General features: G+C 36.2%; 15 protein-coding genes across 15 annotated transcripts, besides 3 other annotated features; 3 read left to right on the forward strand and 12 right to left on the reverse strand.

The window, feature by feature from the left end:
* Positions 1-11,954: part of a mobile genetic element that runs on past the window's edge.
* TVAGG3_0790060 (uncharacterized protein) lies at positions 109-693 on the reverse strand (the record flags this gene model as incomplete). The annotated part of the gene is made up of 1 exon (XM_051246842.1): positions 109-693. One exon carries the CDS (start codon positions 691-693, stop codon positions 109-111), a length of 585 nt encoding a protein of 194 aa, XP_051082317.1.
* Positions 1,008-1,382, reverse strand: TVAGG3_0790070 (uncharacterized protein; the record flags this gene model as incomplete). Its single annotated transcript, XM_051246843.1, has 1 exon — positions 1,008-1,382. The coding sequence occupies one exon, from the start codon at positions 1,380-1,382 to the stop codon at positions 1,008-1,010; it is 375 nt and encodes a 124-aa protein (XP_051082318.1).
* On the forward strand, positions 1,564-1,914 carry TVAGG3_0790080 (uncharacterized protein; the record flags this gene model as incomplete). The annotated part of the gene is made up of 1 exon (XM_051246844.1): positions 1,564-1,914. One exon carries the CDS (start codon positions 1,564-1,566, stop codon positions 1,912-1,914), a length of 351 nt encoding a protein of 116 aa, XP_051082319.1.
* Positions 2,386-2,456: a mobile genetic element.
* Positions 2,480-2,783: a mobile genetic element.
* TVAGG3_0790110 (uncharacterized protein) lies at positions 3,631-3,759 on the forward strand (the record flags this gene model as incomplete). Its single annotated transcript, XM_051246845.1, has 1 exon — positions 3,631-3,759. One exon carries the CDS (start codon positions 3,631-3,633, stop codon positions 3,757-3,759), a length of 129 nt encoding a protein of 42 aa, XP_051082320.1.
* On the reverse strand, positions 3,788-3,988 carry TVAGG3_0790120 (uncharacterized protein; the record flags this gene model as incomplete). Its single annotated transcript, XM_051246846.1, has 1 exon — positions 3,788-3,988. One exon carries the CDS (start codon positions 3,986-3,988, stop codon positions 3,788-3,790), a length of 201 nt encoding a protein of 66 aa, XP_051082321.1.
* Positions 4,455-4,904, reverse strand: TVAGG3_0790130 (protein of unknown function, DUF4106 family; the record flags this gene model as incomplete). Its single annotated transcript, XM_051246847.1, has 1 exon — positions 4,455-4,904. One exon carries the CDS (start codon positions 4,902-4,904, stop codon positions 4,455-4,457), a length of 450 nt encoding a protein of 149 aa, XP_051082322.1.
* On the forward strand, positions 5,551-5,817 carry TVAGG3_0790140 (uncharacterized protein; the record flags this gene model as incomplete). Its single annotated transcript, XM_051246848.1, has 1 exon — positions 5,551-5,817. A coding segment is annotated over one exon (267 nt), but the record flags the coding sequence as incomplete, so codon positions are not given.
* TVAGG3_0790150 (protein of unknown function, DUF4108 family) lies at positions 5,834-6,253 on the reverse strand (the record flags this gene model as incomplete). Its single annotated transcript, XM_051246849.1, has 1 exon — positions 5,834-6,253. One exon carries the CDS (start codon positions 6,251-6,253, stop codon positions 5,834-5,836), a length of 420 nt encoding a protein of 139 aa, XP_051082324.1.
* TVAGG3_0790160 (uncharacterized protein) lies at positions 6,289-7,284 on the reverse strand (the record flags this gene model as incomplete). The annotated part of the gene is made up of 1 exon (XM_051246850.1): positions 6,289-7,284. One exon carries the CDS (start codon positions 7,282-7,284, stop codon positions 6,289-6,291), a length of 996 nt encoding a protein of 331 aa, XP_051082325.1.
* TVAGG3_0790170 (uncharacterized protein) lies at positions 7,553-7,945 on the reverse strand (the record flags this gene model as incomplete). The annotated part of the gene is made up of 1 exon (XM_051246851.1): positions 7,553-7,945. The coding sequence occupies one exon, from the start codon at positions 7,943-7,945 to the stop codon at positions 7,553-7,555; it is 393 nt and encodes a 130-aa protein (XP_051082326.1).
* TVAGG3_0790180 (protein of unknown function, DUF4106 family) lies at positions 8,355-8,888 on the reverse strand (the record flags this gene model as incomplete). Its single annotated transcript, XM_051246852.1, has 1 exon — positions 8,355-8,888. One exon carries the CDS (start codon positions 8,886-8,888, stop codon positions 8,355-8,357), a length of 534 nt encoding a protein of 177 aa, XP_051082327.1.
* TVAGG3_0790190 (protein of unknown function, DUF4106 family) lies at positions 10,019-10,875 on the reverse strand (the record flags this gene model as incomplete). Its single annotated transcript, XM_051246853.1, has 1 exon — positions 10,019-10,875. A coding segment is annotated over one exon (857 nt), but the record flags the coding sequence as incomplete, so codon positions are not given.
* Positions 10,908-11,753, reverse strand: TVAGG3_0790200 (protein of unknown function, DUF4106 family; the record flags this gene model as incomplete). The annotated part of the gene is made up of 1 exon (XM_051246854.1): positions 10,908-11,753. The coding sequence occupies one exon, from the start codon at positions 11,751-11,753 to the stop codon at positions 10,908-10,910; it is 846 nt and encodes a 281-aa protein (XP_051082329.1).
* Positions 11,955-12,784: 830 nt separating the features above from the next.
* TVAGG3_0790210 (uncharacterized protein) lies at positions 12,785-13,054 on the reverse strand (the record flags this gene model as incomplete). The annotated part of the gene is made up of 1 exon (XM_051246855.1): positions 12,785-13,054. The coding sequence occupies one exon, from the start codon at positions 13,052-13,054 to the stop codon at positions 12,785-12,787; it is 270 nt and encodes an 89-aa protein (XP_051082330.1).
* A 346-nt stretch (positions 13,055-13,400) lies between these two features.
* TVAGG3_0790220 (protein of unknown function, DUF4106 family) lies at positions 13,401-14,192 on the reverse strand (the record flags this gene model as incomplete). Its single annotated transcript, XM_051246856.1, has 1 exon — positions 13,401-14,192. A coding segment is annotated over one exon (792 nt), but the record flags the coding sequence as incomplete, so codon positions are not given.
* Positions 14,193-14,296: the final 104 nt, after the last annotated feature.

Below are 14,296 nucleotides of genomic sequence, written 5' to 3' on the forward strand. Positions count from 1 at the left end.
TTTGAATTGGGCGCTTGTCTGGCAACCTTGAAAGGACATCTGCCATTGTGTTCGGCTTCGGTGCTTGTTCGGACATCGAAAAAATGAAGTGGTTTGAGAATGGCGGTTTTACTTCAAAAAGCTTGTTATGACAGTTATGTCATACAACAAGTTTAAAATAATATCTTGTTCTTCTTCTGAACGTTTGTTGTCTCTTCCGATAAAAGTTTCGAACATGAGAACCAAAAAACGTTTTTTGAGATTGCGGAAGAGTTCAGGCAAACGTTCATATTCTGGATATGTTGGGAGCAGTTCAAAACATCTGAGCTGACTTTCGGACAAAATTGGGACAATGTCAGAAAATTCATCTTTGGTCGGACTGCTTGAAGGTAAGTCCCTTACATGTAAGTAGCTCTGGTAAAGTCTTCTCATTTCTGCTAACTTCTGGAGTATAGCTTCGTAATTTAAGAGTTTTAATTTTAATTGTCTTATTCCTCTCTTGACATCTAAACGGTAAGTATCCATGAGGTCAAAAGTAGCTTTGGTAGCTTTAAGTGGAGCTATCTGTTCCTTGACCTCTGCAATTTTGGTTGCAATTGTGGTTTGAGCTCCTTCAAGTTCGCCGTCTATGTCGTTCTCAACACCTTCAACCATAGCTTGAAACTCTTCATCGGTCCATTGAGATTGGTGTGGGACGAATTTAACTTGCTTCATTCAAAAAATGAAAAAAAATGTTTTTACTCTAAACGTGCCATGTATATGGCTATAAGAAACTTACCAGAAGGCTTCTTCTTCACATGAGTCTTTGGCAACTTGAGAGTTCTTGTTGGAGTTGGGTCTGGAATTTCAATTCTCTCTCGAGCGCGCATTCCCCACTGTCTTTCTTGCCACCATAAACTGTGTATTGACCGAACTTGCATTTGCAGGAAGACCGGTCACTACAAGGTTCACAGTTGAAATAATTGTACTCATACCTGGTGAGTACGAGTGTGAGTAAAAACATAAAAAAGTGAGTTAAAATGAGATGTTTACTGAACTGGCTGAATGTCGCCTTCACAGGTTATGTAGAACGGCTGACCAGAGAAGTGAAGGAGAGACTGAATTGCCAATTTCATATGGGGTAGGGGGTTCTCCTTGTTTGGTATTTTTATCCAAGGACGTTTGTTTAGGAACTTAACAAGAGCTTCTCTTTTGGCGTCCTTTATGCCATCGTAGGCTGTCCCGTCTGGTATTTGAATTGGAATTCCAGTCGAAGTCTCGAGCTGAAGTGTAGACCTTCCAGAAATAGTGATGAACTTGACCTTGGGCTTCATTACCTTGCGCAAGTAGTCTTTTACGCAGTCGTTAATTTCAATTAGGTAAATTGCCTCGTCAAGTCTTTCTTGCATTCCAAGTTCTTCCATCCGACAGGAAAATATTTTCCCGACAAAGGGAAAAATTTTTCCTTCCGACAGGAAGAACTCTTCCAGTTGTCCGTCCGTAAACCATTCAAATTTTCGTAAATTGAGAACTTTTTGGTCGAACTTCAGAAAAAGTTTTTCCTTCCGACAGGAAAAATTTTTCCTTCCGACAGGACACAAACGGATGACTGACGTTCCTCTTCCTGAATGCCTTCCAAAGCCAGAAGAACCGAAAGCTGCAGAACCACAACAGTCTCCTCAGCAACCTCAGTTCCAGCAAGTACCTCCGAATTACTACCAATTTCCACCTCAAGGTTACTACCCACCACAAGGCTTCCCGAACTACCCTCCTCAGCCTATGCCTTACTTCCCCAACCCTTGGTTGTTCCAGCAAGCTCCACCCCAGCAATTCCAATTCCAATCTCAATCGAAGAGAGACCAAGACTTCGAAGAAGGTCTGAACCGCTTACGCAAAGAGTATGCTACAGCTCCAATGGAAGACGACAGGCTTTCAGTCTCTTCCCTCAAATTATAGATACAAGGTGATGTGATTTTTGCATCCCTGGGATGGACGATACACCCAAAATGTCACGTTTTTGGGATAACAAAATTTTATGTGTTATTAGAGTTTTGCAAACCATATGCACAATATCTATTCAGCCTGACTTCTTGTATATAGGAGTCTGGCTGAATAGATATTGTGCATGTGGCAATATAAGTATTTCCGAGATTACCATCGTGAGCTATAGTACACTACTTCTCCTTGGTCCTAGCTCAGTTCCAAGGATATCAGTGTTCAAGGATTTGGCAAGGTCCTTCTGAAGTCTCTCATTCGATGAGAGATTTCGGAAGAACCTTGCCTTAAAGTATTCCAACTCTTGTTCTCTTGTTCCTGAATAGTCAGAAAAGTTATTTGACTACTTAAGGCAGAGATTATCCGAGGTCCCTCATTTGATGAGAGGCCTCGGATAATCTCTGCCTTAAAGTTGTACACTTGTAGTCAATTAGAATGTAAGTATACACGGATAGGACAGCTTTCTTCTGAAGTCTTAGATTTGATGAGAAGCCTCAGAAGAAAACTGTCCTATCTGATAATAAAAGGAGTTTCAGAAGCTCCAGAGCTCCCTTTCGTAAGGAATGGGAGCTTTGAAGCTCCTGGTTCGAAGATGTGCTTCGCATCTTTCATCAGCATAGGACATTTACCATCTGGGACTCTGTTGATGAAGACTCAGGAGCTCCAAAGCTCCCTTTCGTAAGGATTAGGAGCTTTGGAGCTCCTGGTTCGTAGAAGAGCTTCGCATCTTTCATCAGAAGAGGCCCAAATGGTAAATAGCCTCTGCTGATGAGCTTCAGGAGCTCCAAGGCTCCCTCTTGTAACGATTAGGAGCTTTGTAGCTCCTGAAGGTAAGGTAGAATTGCTCTGATCTCTAATCAGTAGATGCCATGCCTCATTATGGACTCTACTGACAAGAGATCAAGAGCTCCAAGGACTCCCTTTTTAGCTAGTGGCATTCTCACCATTTAGTAGGATCGCTGATCCTACTAATGAAATGATCACTTAATATACGTTTTGAATAAATTGAATTTTTTTTACAAAAATTTAGTATTTTTTATAAACATCACATATATATTATAAATACGTAAATATATTATTTAATTCAAAAAATTCAATTCGGTTTCGGGCTGGGTATCCCAGCCCCAAGTATTCAATTTTATTCAATTTTTTAAGAATTTTTGGTTGGGATGCCCAGACCAAAACAAACTTTATATTTTGATGTGTAGATACGTATGTGTACATCATTATTGCGTTATATAATATATTTTTAATGAAAAAAAAATCTGATTCAAAAAAAATTATCACTAATTAGTTGATAACATAAAGAAAAAATATATAAATTGTATGTTTTGAGAGTATTTATCCACATTCACTCATATGAATTTCATTAAATAGTGTCTTTTTACTCCCAAATTTATTTTGTATTATTGAAATCAAAGAAAAAAAAATTAAAAAATTTCTCGAAATTTTTTTATTTTTTAAAAAATTTTGGATTTTATATTAAAAACTGACACTGGGAGGACGATAGGGCTGGGATTAGAGATACCCCGCTCACTTGGGAAAAATACGGATCTATACCTCAAATCGACCGATTCGACTCGTACCACAGATTCGGTTCGTGACCGTGAAGACTACCTCAAGCAGTCTGAGAGACTCTTCATCCTACAACCATTTACAGTTGGAGCTCTCAAGAACATGCGCAATTACGAAGGTCAGACACCAGCTGGAGACCGCAAAACAGACGTGCTTACAAGAGCAGTCCAACTGGTCAAGACAAAGACTGAGATAGTCGACTTCATTCTTGCAGCTTGCCCATACAAGTAAAAAAATAAATAATTACGAATTAAACTTTTTACTCTTTCTTTTCTGAGTTGTTTAGAGCTGGTTTCTCTTGTAGAAACCTTTCGTACTCTTCCATGGTCATGTAATTGCGAATTTGGTACGCAATTCCAGGTTCGTTGTTTTTGAACCTTATGTATGTAACGCTTCCATCCTCCTCAGGGAAGTAAGCTGCTAACATCTGACCAAGTTTTCTCGGTGACTCGGAGCTCATAAAAATGTCACTTTTTAAACGTTAAGTTTTTAGTCTTAATTTACCCTTTGTTTGTCAATGTAGTATTGGAGCGCAATTTCTCCAAATTCTCTGTGTCGGAGTTCTTCAGCATTTTCCAAGGTGTACCTGGAGAACTCAAAGAAGTTGTCAAGAACATACTGCCATGCTGCTCTTCTGAGTTCGTCGGTATTTTGGAAGTGTTGCACCTTCGAGTCTTCGGACATGAAAAAATTACACTTTTTCTATTAAACCGTTTTGGCATTTCTCATGAGTGAGTATAGTTCTGCCGAACTATTGGAAGAGAAGAAGTACCCTTGCTGGCAAAAAACAAAAATAGTTGCCTTAGTTGTCATTGCAATTGTACTCGTAATTGAATTCATTGTACTTCTCTTCACGTACATAAAACTCAGCAATGGTATTTGCTTTAAGAAGCTACCATCTTACTAAGACTAAACACTTAGATTTTTCAAGCTTGACTTTTTACAATTTGAACTTTGTTTGCGTAGATATGAATTCTGAAAGAAGTATGAGGGTCTTGTATGACTTTGTACTTCTCCCATAGTTCATGTCTGTCAAACTTACCTGCCATGGACTCTTTCATAAGTTCCATGAAATCGTCTTCGGACAATCCGGGGAAAAGTATTATGTCAGTAAGTATTCTTTTAACATCCTTACTTAAACTCTTTGCTGTCTGTACACAAATGACAACTGAGATGTTAAAGTGTCTGAGCTTCTTAAGAATTCGACACATATCTTGTTCTCTGTTCTTTAACAAAGGATGAGATGCAAAGTCATCTAAGATAAGAAGACATCTATGAGGGTAAGTCTTCCAATCGTAAGATTGCAATTTCTTCGAAATGTATTCTATCTCTTTCTGTTTGTTTCTGAAGTGTTTCATCTCTAATATTCTCTGCATTTCCTCATTTGGGTCTTTAAACTTCGAATTTATATACTCATTTATAGCATTATACTTCAAAACCCTTCTTTGGTACTTCTTTATCCAATCTAACAACTCAGTATCCTTTATACATACTAACTTAGACTTCTTTATAATATCTTTGAACGAATTGACGGTTTGGTCAAATTGACCAGAAGTCGAACAAATAACAACTAACTCATAGAATGGGTTCTTCTCATCTAGTTCTTGTTGTTGTGCAGCCATTTTAAGATAAGTGAAAGTCTTACCCGACCCAGGTGGTGCAATTAGACCTGTTATACCATTCTGAGCAAATAAGAACTTTTCATGTATAGGCTTTATCTGAGCATTTTCTAACTTCCTCTTGTTCTTGTCTAAAACATTCTCAAATTTCTTGTCAATGTCAGCAAACTTTTTTTTCTAACATATTTTTAGAAAAATTAAAATTTTTATCTTTTAGAAAATGTCTAGCGATTTCGCTATCTATATTCGAGACAAACTTTTTGACAGCAAAACATCTGTCGACCATAAAATCTTACATAGTGTAAACAAGAAAGGTGAATTTGTTCTAAAGTTCTGTTTCTGGGAATATGACAAGAACCATAAAACATTACAAAGAGCAGTCTTAAAATTTGTCAATGACAGACTTGTTGACAGAGATGACGCCGATTGGAAAGATGAAGTCCAACAAAAGTTCTTAGAATGCAAAGAAGACACATGCGGTGTTCTTGAAGATGAAATAGAAAACAGAATAAATGAGCTATTAAAGGACAAAGAACTTTTACAGAAATATGGTTCTGAGAAATTTGACATAACTTCACCAGAGAAGAAGAAGAAAGAAAAGAAAGAGAAAAAAGTAGAAGAGAAGAAAGAACCTGAACCAGTTCCAGAGAAAAAGAAATTTGACATGTAAAAATAAAATTTTATTTTTAGAACATTTCTGGGTCAATGTCAATGTTCTCTTCCTCTTTAGGAGCAAACACTGGCTTAGACTCTAAAATCTTTTTACCCAATTTACCTTGAACTTCTACAACTTTAGACTCATAATATTCATAGTCGTCTGTCTTCTTTGGTTCATAAGGTATAACAAGTTTGTATGCTTTGCCTTCTTTAAGGTTTGAGAACCTTCTGTCAAAACTTTCTTTGACTGTTAACAAACCTTCTATGTCTAAGTCTTCAAATTTCGCACCATTTTTAGTCACAATAGCAAACTTAACTGGTTCGATGTTCCAAACTTTGCTGAATGAAGACTTTTCAAAATGGTAGAAGTAAACATTCAAATATGTGAATGGGTCTAGTTCTTCTTTAAGTCCTGACATGTACTTGTTTACCGAGATGAATTTCGTCATCTTTTCTATCGGATAAAAAATATTTTTTTTTAAATTTACTCAGAAAAATTTTTCTTTGTATATACACCATTCTGTACGTCTAAAAGACTTTTGACATTTGCCAAGAATGTACGTTTAGAAGCTGCCATATAACCATATTCTTGACAATATTGTTTATATTCATCATATAAAGACTTTTCATCTAAACACTCAAAGTCGCTTTCTTCTATGAACAGTTCATATACACTCTTGTTTGCTTCTAACAATGTTTGTCTCTCTTCGGTATGTGGAATTTGTCTTGGATTGAACTTAGAAATATCTAATGTCATGAAATATGAGAACAAGTGGTTGAAAAAGTCAGATGTCAAAGTTTCTGCTAAGTCGTCAAAATATTCTGTATCTTGCATATGAGAATCTGACGTTCTGACAACTACATATCTTCTGTCAGAACTTTCTAACTTCATCGGAACAGCATTGTTTGAAACCATAATGAAGTTTGCAACATTTTCACAAACTTTTTGGTCTTTATACTTTCTTTCAACAACTCCAACTTTGTCTGTTATAAGACTCTTCAAAGCATCTGAGTTCAAAACTTTTGTTGTATCTATACTTTGAAGTTCATTGCAAACTATAAGTTTCATATTCTCTATTGAGGAGTTAAACTTGCCACAGATGTTTTCTAAGTTTGTCATATTCGGATTCGAATAACCTTCTAACAGTTTGCACAAAATATCTGTAAAGAAAGTATTCTTACCTGTTCCTTGTTTTCCAATTATAATGAGAGCAGTTTCATTTTTAGCACTTGGATGTTGTAAGATGTTTGCAAACCAACATAAGATATACTCATAAACCTTTTCGTTGCCATTGCATATAATTTCTTTGACATGGTCTAACCAAGCTTCTATAATATTTTCTTTCCATTCTACTTGTTCGTATTTATATCCAGTGAAGATAGAATAGAAGTTTGGAGAAGGTGTATAGAACTTTATACCTCGAACTGAAAAATCTTCTAACTTTGACAATAAGATATCCCAAGCATCTAACATCTTCATTCCAACTTGTACAACTTTTATTTTCTTAAGTTTCTGTCTACATTCTTGTTCTGAAACTATTGTTGCTCTTGGTTTGTTAAAGACAACATCCCATTCTTTCATAACATAACATTCTGGGGCAGAGTCGACATAAATGACTAAACGTTTCAAATTCTCGACTGATTTGTTATAGTCTCTAAATGGACACATATTTCTGAATGCCTGGAAGTCATAAAAATCTGAAACATCTATTCTGTACATTTTTATAAAAATAAAAAATAATATTTTTTTATTCTTGACTTTGTTGTTCCATTTGTTGCATTTGTTGTTCTTGAGCTATTTGTTGTTGAAGTTGTTCTTGTAATACAATACTTTCACCAGTTGCATCTTCCAATTCGAAACTTTCTGCCGTCATTGACAAATACATAGGACATAAAAGTTTTACAGGAACAAAGTTTGCGTCAACTAATGTCAACGTTATACTTGCCAAAGTGTTTGAGTTCACTAAGGTTGAAAATTCTGCATTCGAATGAACAATAGGCAAACCAGCAGAGAAAGTATTGTTTATACGCATAAGTATCTTTTGGTCATAATAGTTTCTGTCGACATTCGAATAACACTTTGAACCTAAGTTTGAAACAATATATAAGATTGGTGTGCTTAATGTCAATGGAATAGACATTCCTTGTATGACACCTTTTCCTGTTATAGGAAACTGTTGGTAGTAAAAACCAGAAATAAGTTTTGTATTATAGCTCATATCGTTTATAGTAAACTCAGTCGGACATCCAAACATAATGAAACCTGCTCTAGTTGCAGCACATGTTACACCCGTATTTAAAGTATTGAATAAGTCAACAAAGCCTGTTGGTGGTATATCTGAGTAAGTATCTTCAAAGGAGTATTTTTTACCATTCACAACAATAAAGTCTTCTGGTGTCAAAAGAGCAAAACAGGCTTTAGTCGTCATTGTGTTTAAGGTTAGTTTACAATATCGTCCTTGAGGACTTTGTAAGTTTGTTGTTATAGAATTATATGACTCAGGGTTTTTAGTCGTAATAGTATAAACCATTATGTCTTCTGCCATTTACTTAGCAAATAAATTTTAATGAAATGTTGTGGTCGTCAAATATTTTTATAACGTCTGGGAAACTATATTTTAAGTTCAACGTTTCACCTCCTTTCATAACGTATATCTTGTCAATGACATTATATGAAACACCACAGCAACTAATGTCGGGTTCTATTTCTTTGATGTTTATATCGTCTGCCTCTGTCAAAAGTTTCAATAGTTCTTTCAAAACTTCATGAGGTGCAATGACATATGAGTTCACTTTTACAGGGTTGTGTTCGACCAAGTTTAACATTATACTTAAAGCTTGACAAATCTTCTCCTGAGTTTGAAGTTTGTCTTTCAGTTGTTGGTAGTCGTTTCGAATATCTGCAACAGAACTTAAGTCTCTGTTAACTTCAGGATATGTTGGTTCTTTTACAGGAACAATTGTTATACCATCTTCGTCTTCGTATGGTTTCCCCACTTCAACATCTCTGTCTTTGACATTGACAACAACACTTTGACTGTTTGTTTGAGTTGGTGAATTTAACTTCACATCTGCCACCGCCATTAAACCTTTTGAAACACTTACGCTTCTATTTTTCGGAAATGACATTTTACTTAGAATAAAAAGATGGACGTATTCGGATATCTTATTGAATTGAAGCAGAACAAAGTTTATACTCACAAACAATACAAATACATTGACAGAATAGTTCTTTACACAAACAATGGAAAATGTTATAGAATAGCAATATTTGCTGAACCAAAATATTTTCATAAAGCAAAGAAAGTTGGTATAACTGAAATGGTGAAAGTTCTTGAAGCAGACAAAAATATAACTTCAAAACTTACAGATATTACTAAAGGAAAGTTTATAATACAATATTATGTCAAAACTGGCGTACTGTCAATATTTGACGGAGAGAAGTCAGTTCAAGAACAACTTACTGACCTGCTGCCAAAATCTGCTCGATGGAAGCTGTCGTTATGCCAATCTGAGGAGCCCCAGCAGGTTTCATCGAACGAATCTTCAAAAGAGCATCTTCCGTGAAAAGTGCTATTGGTTTTGTAAACTTCTTTGCTCTCAATTCATCTGGACCGTCTCTGTCACCAGTATATTGTATTTGTACAGTACCAACAGTTGAAATACCACCCATAAAGTCTTCTGAGTCAGCAAATGGAATGCCAAGCCAAAAGTTTGAACGGTCTCCATTTGTATATTGAGTTTTTTGACCTCCTGTATGAGTCCATACTTTCACATATGGCATAATAGAATTTTGCATTTCAGGGTTAATGGTTGTTGTGAAGTTGTTGTTAAAGTTCATAGCATCTAATGTCAAGTTGTATGACCTCATATCCTCAACTGTAGAATATTCTTCTCTTGGATAATATTTGCCATCTATGTTTATATGATATTTAATACCAGGGTTGTAGAAACAAGAATAGTCATTTATAGTTCGTCTGAACAGTACAAACATAGTATCTGCATGTTTCATTGCAGTTGTTAAAGCAATATCTGTTCTTGCACCTGCGGCTCATGGATTTTGGTTTCCAACTTCACCTGCAAAGTCTTTGACAGATATTTGGTGTATAGGGAACATAAGTGGAACTGCAATATATTTGGCAGCTAAAGCATTTGAAATATCTGGGTCCAACATATAGACTGCAAGTCTGCTTTCTATTCTCTTGCATTCAAACTGTTCGCATGTAAACTTAACTGGGTCCCAAGCAGTTCCAGCAGCATTGAAATAATAGTTTACTTCATTGTTGAAGTTTGAGAAACCAAAGTCTAAGTCAACTTTGTCTTTGCAAAATTCGGCGAATGACGTTTGATTTGTTCCCTTTACGTCTGTAATAGTGAATGGGTCTTGTGTTGGTGCAATGACTAAGTTATTTTTGCTTGGAGTAAGTTCAATAGAAATTTTTCCTGCCCAGTTTGGTAAGTATCTTAAAAACCTGAAGATGAGGAAAGATGACAAAGGAACTCTAAGTTTCAGTTTTACTTTGGTTACTGCTGCTGCAGTTTGTCCAGAAAGGTTAACATAAACTCCTGGAACGTTAGGGTCAAGTCTTCTTATTTTCTCAATAGTTGCATACTGGTCTGTTTGTTCTCTAGCTTGTGGTTGTACTGAGTTTCTCAAAGCGAACCATTCATAGTTTGCCCATGTTACTGTTTGAACTAAGTCAGAGTTAGAATATATCTTATATCCCATGAAAACTTCTGGAGCATATTGGTATCCGACATAGAAAATTCCATTGCAACCTTTCTTGTCAGACAACTTGGCAGAAGGTTTTATTTCAATGTCTTGTTCCACGTATAAGAATGAGTTGTCAATAGAAATAATATGAAACCTGTCGCAAGCAATATCTACTGTTGTTGAAGAACCTTCTCCAAACTCACCTACGTTTCTATAAGAAACAGCAGTTGTATATTCGTAAGTTCCAGGAACTATTTCTGACCTTCTAATGGCATTGTCGCATTCGTTATACCATTCGGAAACATTTCCGTTCATGGCATCCAAAACTGTTGGCGTTATATTCTGAGCGGCGTACATTTCATATGGGTAAAAATATAGAATAGTTGGATTTATATGTCATAATAGAACCCACTCGGACCAAGCTTTACTTTCTTCCTGACTGAGTTTTTAACTCTTCTTTTTCCTTCATTGCCACTACTTTCACTAGATGAAGTTACTTCTTCACTACTTTCACTTTGTTCTACTCTTCTCTTCTTCTTTGGTGTCGCTTTTGGTAACCTGCCCTCTGCTTCAAGTTGTAGCATCTTTGCCTCATGTTCACCTAGTATGTTGTAAATTTCCCATGTCCTTTTTGCCTTTGGGCTCTGGTCGCCCATCTCAGGTAACCTATATCCTAGAAAGATTTTGTCATAGTTTGTATTTGAGTCTTCGCTTATTGTTTGCATGACTCTTTCCTGAGTTTCCGGTTCAAGCTCTTCAAACAGAGCTTGTCCATATGGAATAAGCTCGTTTCCAAATATATGTTTTTGTAGCCATTCTGGTTTTCTTTCCATGTAACCAATAATATCTTTTGTGAATGGGAAAGCTTTTACCCAACGTTTCAGGCTTGCGTCATTTATTTCTGTAGTTGGTTTTATTTTGTCATGGAACATGTTTTTCAATACTAACATTTCATTTGGTACTGTCCATTTGAGTTTTCTTAAATATTCATCCCTTCTCAGTTCATTGTCTGCAAAGTAAGTTTTTATGACATTTTGCAAACTTTCGTTTGCAAGGTCATGTACAATAAGTTCTCTTCCTTCTCTCTCCCTAACTTTCTTTCTAAACTCTTCACCAAATATACCATCTCTATGGTTCTGTGTAGTTCTTTGAGATAAATGTTCTAGAACGTCAGGTGTTATATTTCCCTCAGCCATGTTCATTTCATACTGGTCCAAAATATCTGCATCTTTCATATCTTTCAATGGCATTAAAGCCGCGCTGAAAATACCCGTTATATCTGGTTCACCATTCACTTCTATTGCGTCTACAACTTCTTGGAATTGAGGTTGTAAGTTTATGAACCACCTATCCGGATTAGCTTTATGACCCCATCTCATTGTAGTTCCATAGTCTGCAGAAACAAAAGTAGGTTTGTTTCCATATTGGTTAGGTTCTGAATGAACTTTAAACAATGTTTCATTTCTATATGTTTTGTTGAAATTTAACCTTTTATTTTCACCGAGTTCAGCCAAAGATTGAACGTTATATGGTCGTAAGTAAAAAGGATTATTGTATTTGCGTACATTTTCTTTCAGTACTTCCATTCTATGCTGAATATTTTCATCTGATGTTGGAGTCTTTTGTATGTCGGTGAACATTTTTCGATATTCTTCTACTATGTCAGCCGAATTTTTCTTAGACTCTTGGAAAGGTTCCATATTCACCTCATACTCTTGTTGAGGGTCAAGATTTTTCGGCTGTTCCAAGTCTTCATCTAGTTCTGTGAAGTTAGTTTCCAAAGGAGGGATTTGTTCGTTTCCTTCAGGCTCTTCTAGCTGTTGTTGCTGAACTATTTCTTCCATGTCTGGTTGTATCTGAACTTCTTCCTGTGGAGTTTCTTGTACCTCATCTGCTGGCATTTCATATATTCCGAGACCGTTTTTAACAAGTTCCCTATCTAAGTCATCCGGACTCATAAACCTTTCTTCTTTCGTTCCGTCTCTATTTTTTACGCGTTTCATGAAGAGAGTTGAATTATCATTTAGCTCTGACATCAAATATCTCGGAGTAAATTCATTCATGTCATTTGGATGATATGCTATTAAATCATATCCCTTAGCGAGCTTGTATTTTCCAGGTTTGAGATTATATCCGATTTGATGCTGAACCATAAAGCTAAATAGGTTCGGGTCAGTATTTCCTTCCTTGAACTTTCTAATAGCTTCTTTATATCTGTCACTAAAGTCAAGAGTAGCTGGGTAACCATAGTCTTCTTTAAGCATTTTTAAGAAATCTTGGTTTCCTTGTTCTCTACTTCTTTTATGTCCTTGCTCTGTTTGTGGTTGTTGCTGTGCAGGGTTTTGAACTGTTGGTTTTGGTTGTTGTTGTGCTGGATTTTGAACTGTTGGTTGTTGTGTTGGTTGTTGTTGTTGTGCTGGATTTTGAACTGTTGGTTGTTGTGTTGGATTTTGAACTGTTGGTTGTTGTTGTGGTGCTGGATTTTGAACTGTTGGTTGTTGTGTTGGTTTTGGTGCATGCCTGTGTCTGTGTCCATGTGACGATGTAAATGTTTTAGGTAGTCCTGGTGCAGGTGCTTCTCTTGGAGGGTTTGGTGGTATATAAGTTCCACCAGCTGGCACATATGTTCCATCTGCAGCATAATGTCCTACCTGACTTTTCGTTCTTAAGAAAGCATTTACTAGGTCTGTTTTGGTCTGTTGTAACTCTTTTTCTTGACTTTCCACAACAGTTGCTCTAACGGAGTCATAGGCACTTTGAACTGCCTGTCTCGTTGCTGCATCTGTTATTTTCGTCATATTTTGTGCTACTTCTCTTAACTCTTTGTCGAAACCTTCAGACTTCAGTTTCTTTCCAGATGAGAAGTCGTTCACTAGTTTCACCTTACTATGAAGAGCTTCGAAGGCATTCTTAAAGTCAGCATTCATTAAAGCTTCATTTGAACTGTCTTCATCCGCTTGTATTTTTGTCCTTATTGACCCTATAAGTTGGGCTGCTTTAGCGTTGGCTTGGGCATCTAACCAGTCATTATTAGCTTTTATATATTCTGCGCTTTTCATTGCCTTTTGCATGGCTGCGTCGTTATTTTTACTTTCTTGTGCTAAGTTTTCATACTGTACGGTTTGGTTTTGCAACTGTAAAAGTTTTTCTGCCTTTACATTTGCTTCAACTTCTTTTTTATACTCATCGCTATCCATATATGTCTTCATGGCTTTTTGTTTTATCTCTTCATCTTTCAGTACTTTATATTGAGTAGTATGGTTTTTCAAATTTATAACATCTTGTTCCATTTTTGCTACTTCTGCTGCTTTTTCTGACACTTTTTTCGCATATTCCTCTGTACTTAGTTCTTTCAGTTGTTCTTCTTTCTTCTTTTTCTCTACGTTTAACTCATTGAGTTTCTTTGTCTGTCTGTCATATTCTAGTTTCTTTTCGTTTTCACTTATTTGTTTCTGTATGTCTATGTTTGACTTTTTGACATCTGTTATTTGATTTTTGAGTGAACTCAAATTCATTTGACTTTGAGGGTTATAAGCTGTTCCGTCTGCAGCTCCACCATAGCCTGCCATTTTCGCTAAAAGTGCCGCTCTTAAACCTCCACTCTGTGCACCAATAACTCGGTTTAAAAGCATAGGGTTGCTTGACATTTGTTGCAACATAGTGGGGTCATTCATCATTTGTTGTTGCAACTGTTGTTGTAGTGTCAGTTTTACTATTGGATGTTTCAATGCTCCCTTCCTCTTACGTATATTCTTACGTAGCTTACGTGGCATTTTAA

Source organism: Trichomonas vaginalis, chromosome VI, assembly GCF_026262505.1.
Source record: "Trichomonas vaginalis G3 chromosome VI, whole genome shotgun sequence".
NCBI classification, from domain to species: domain Eukaryota; phylum Parabasalia; order Trichomonadida; family Trichomonadidae; genus Trichomonas; species Trichomonas vaginalis.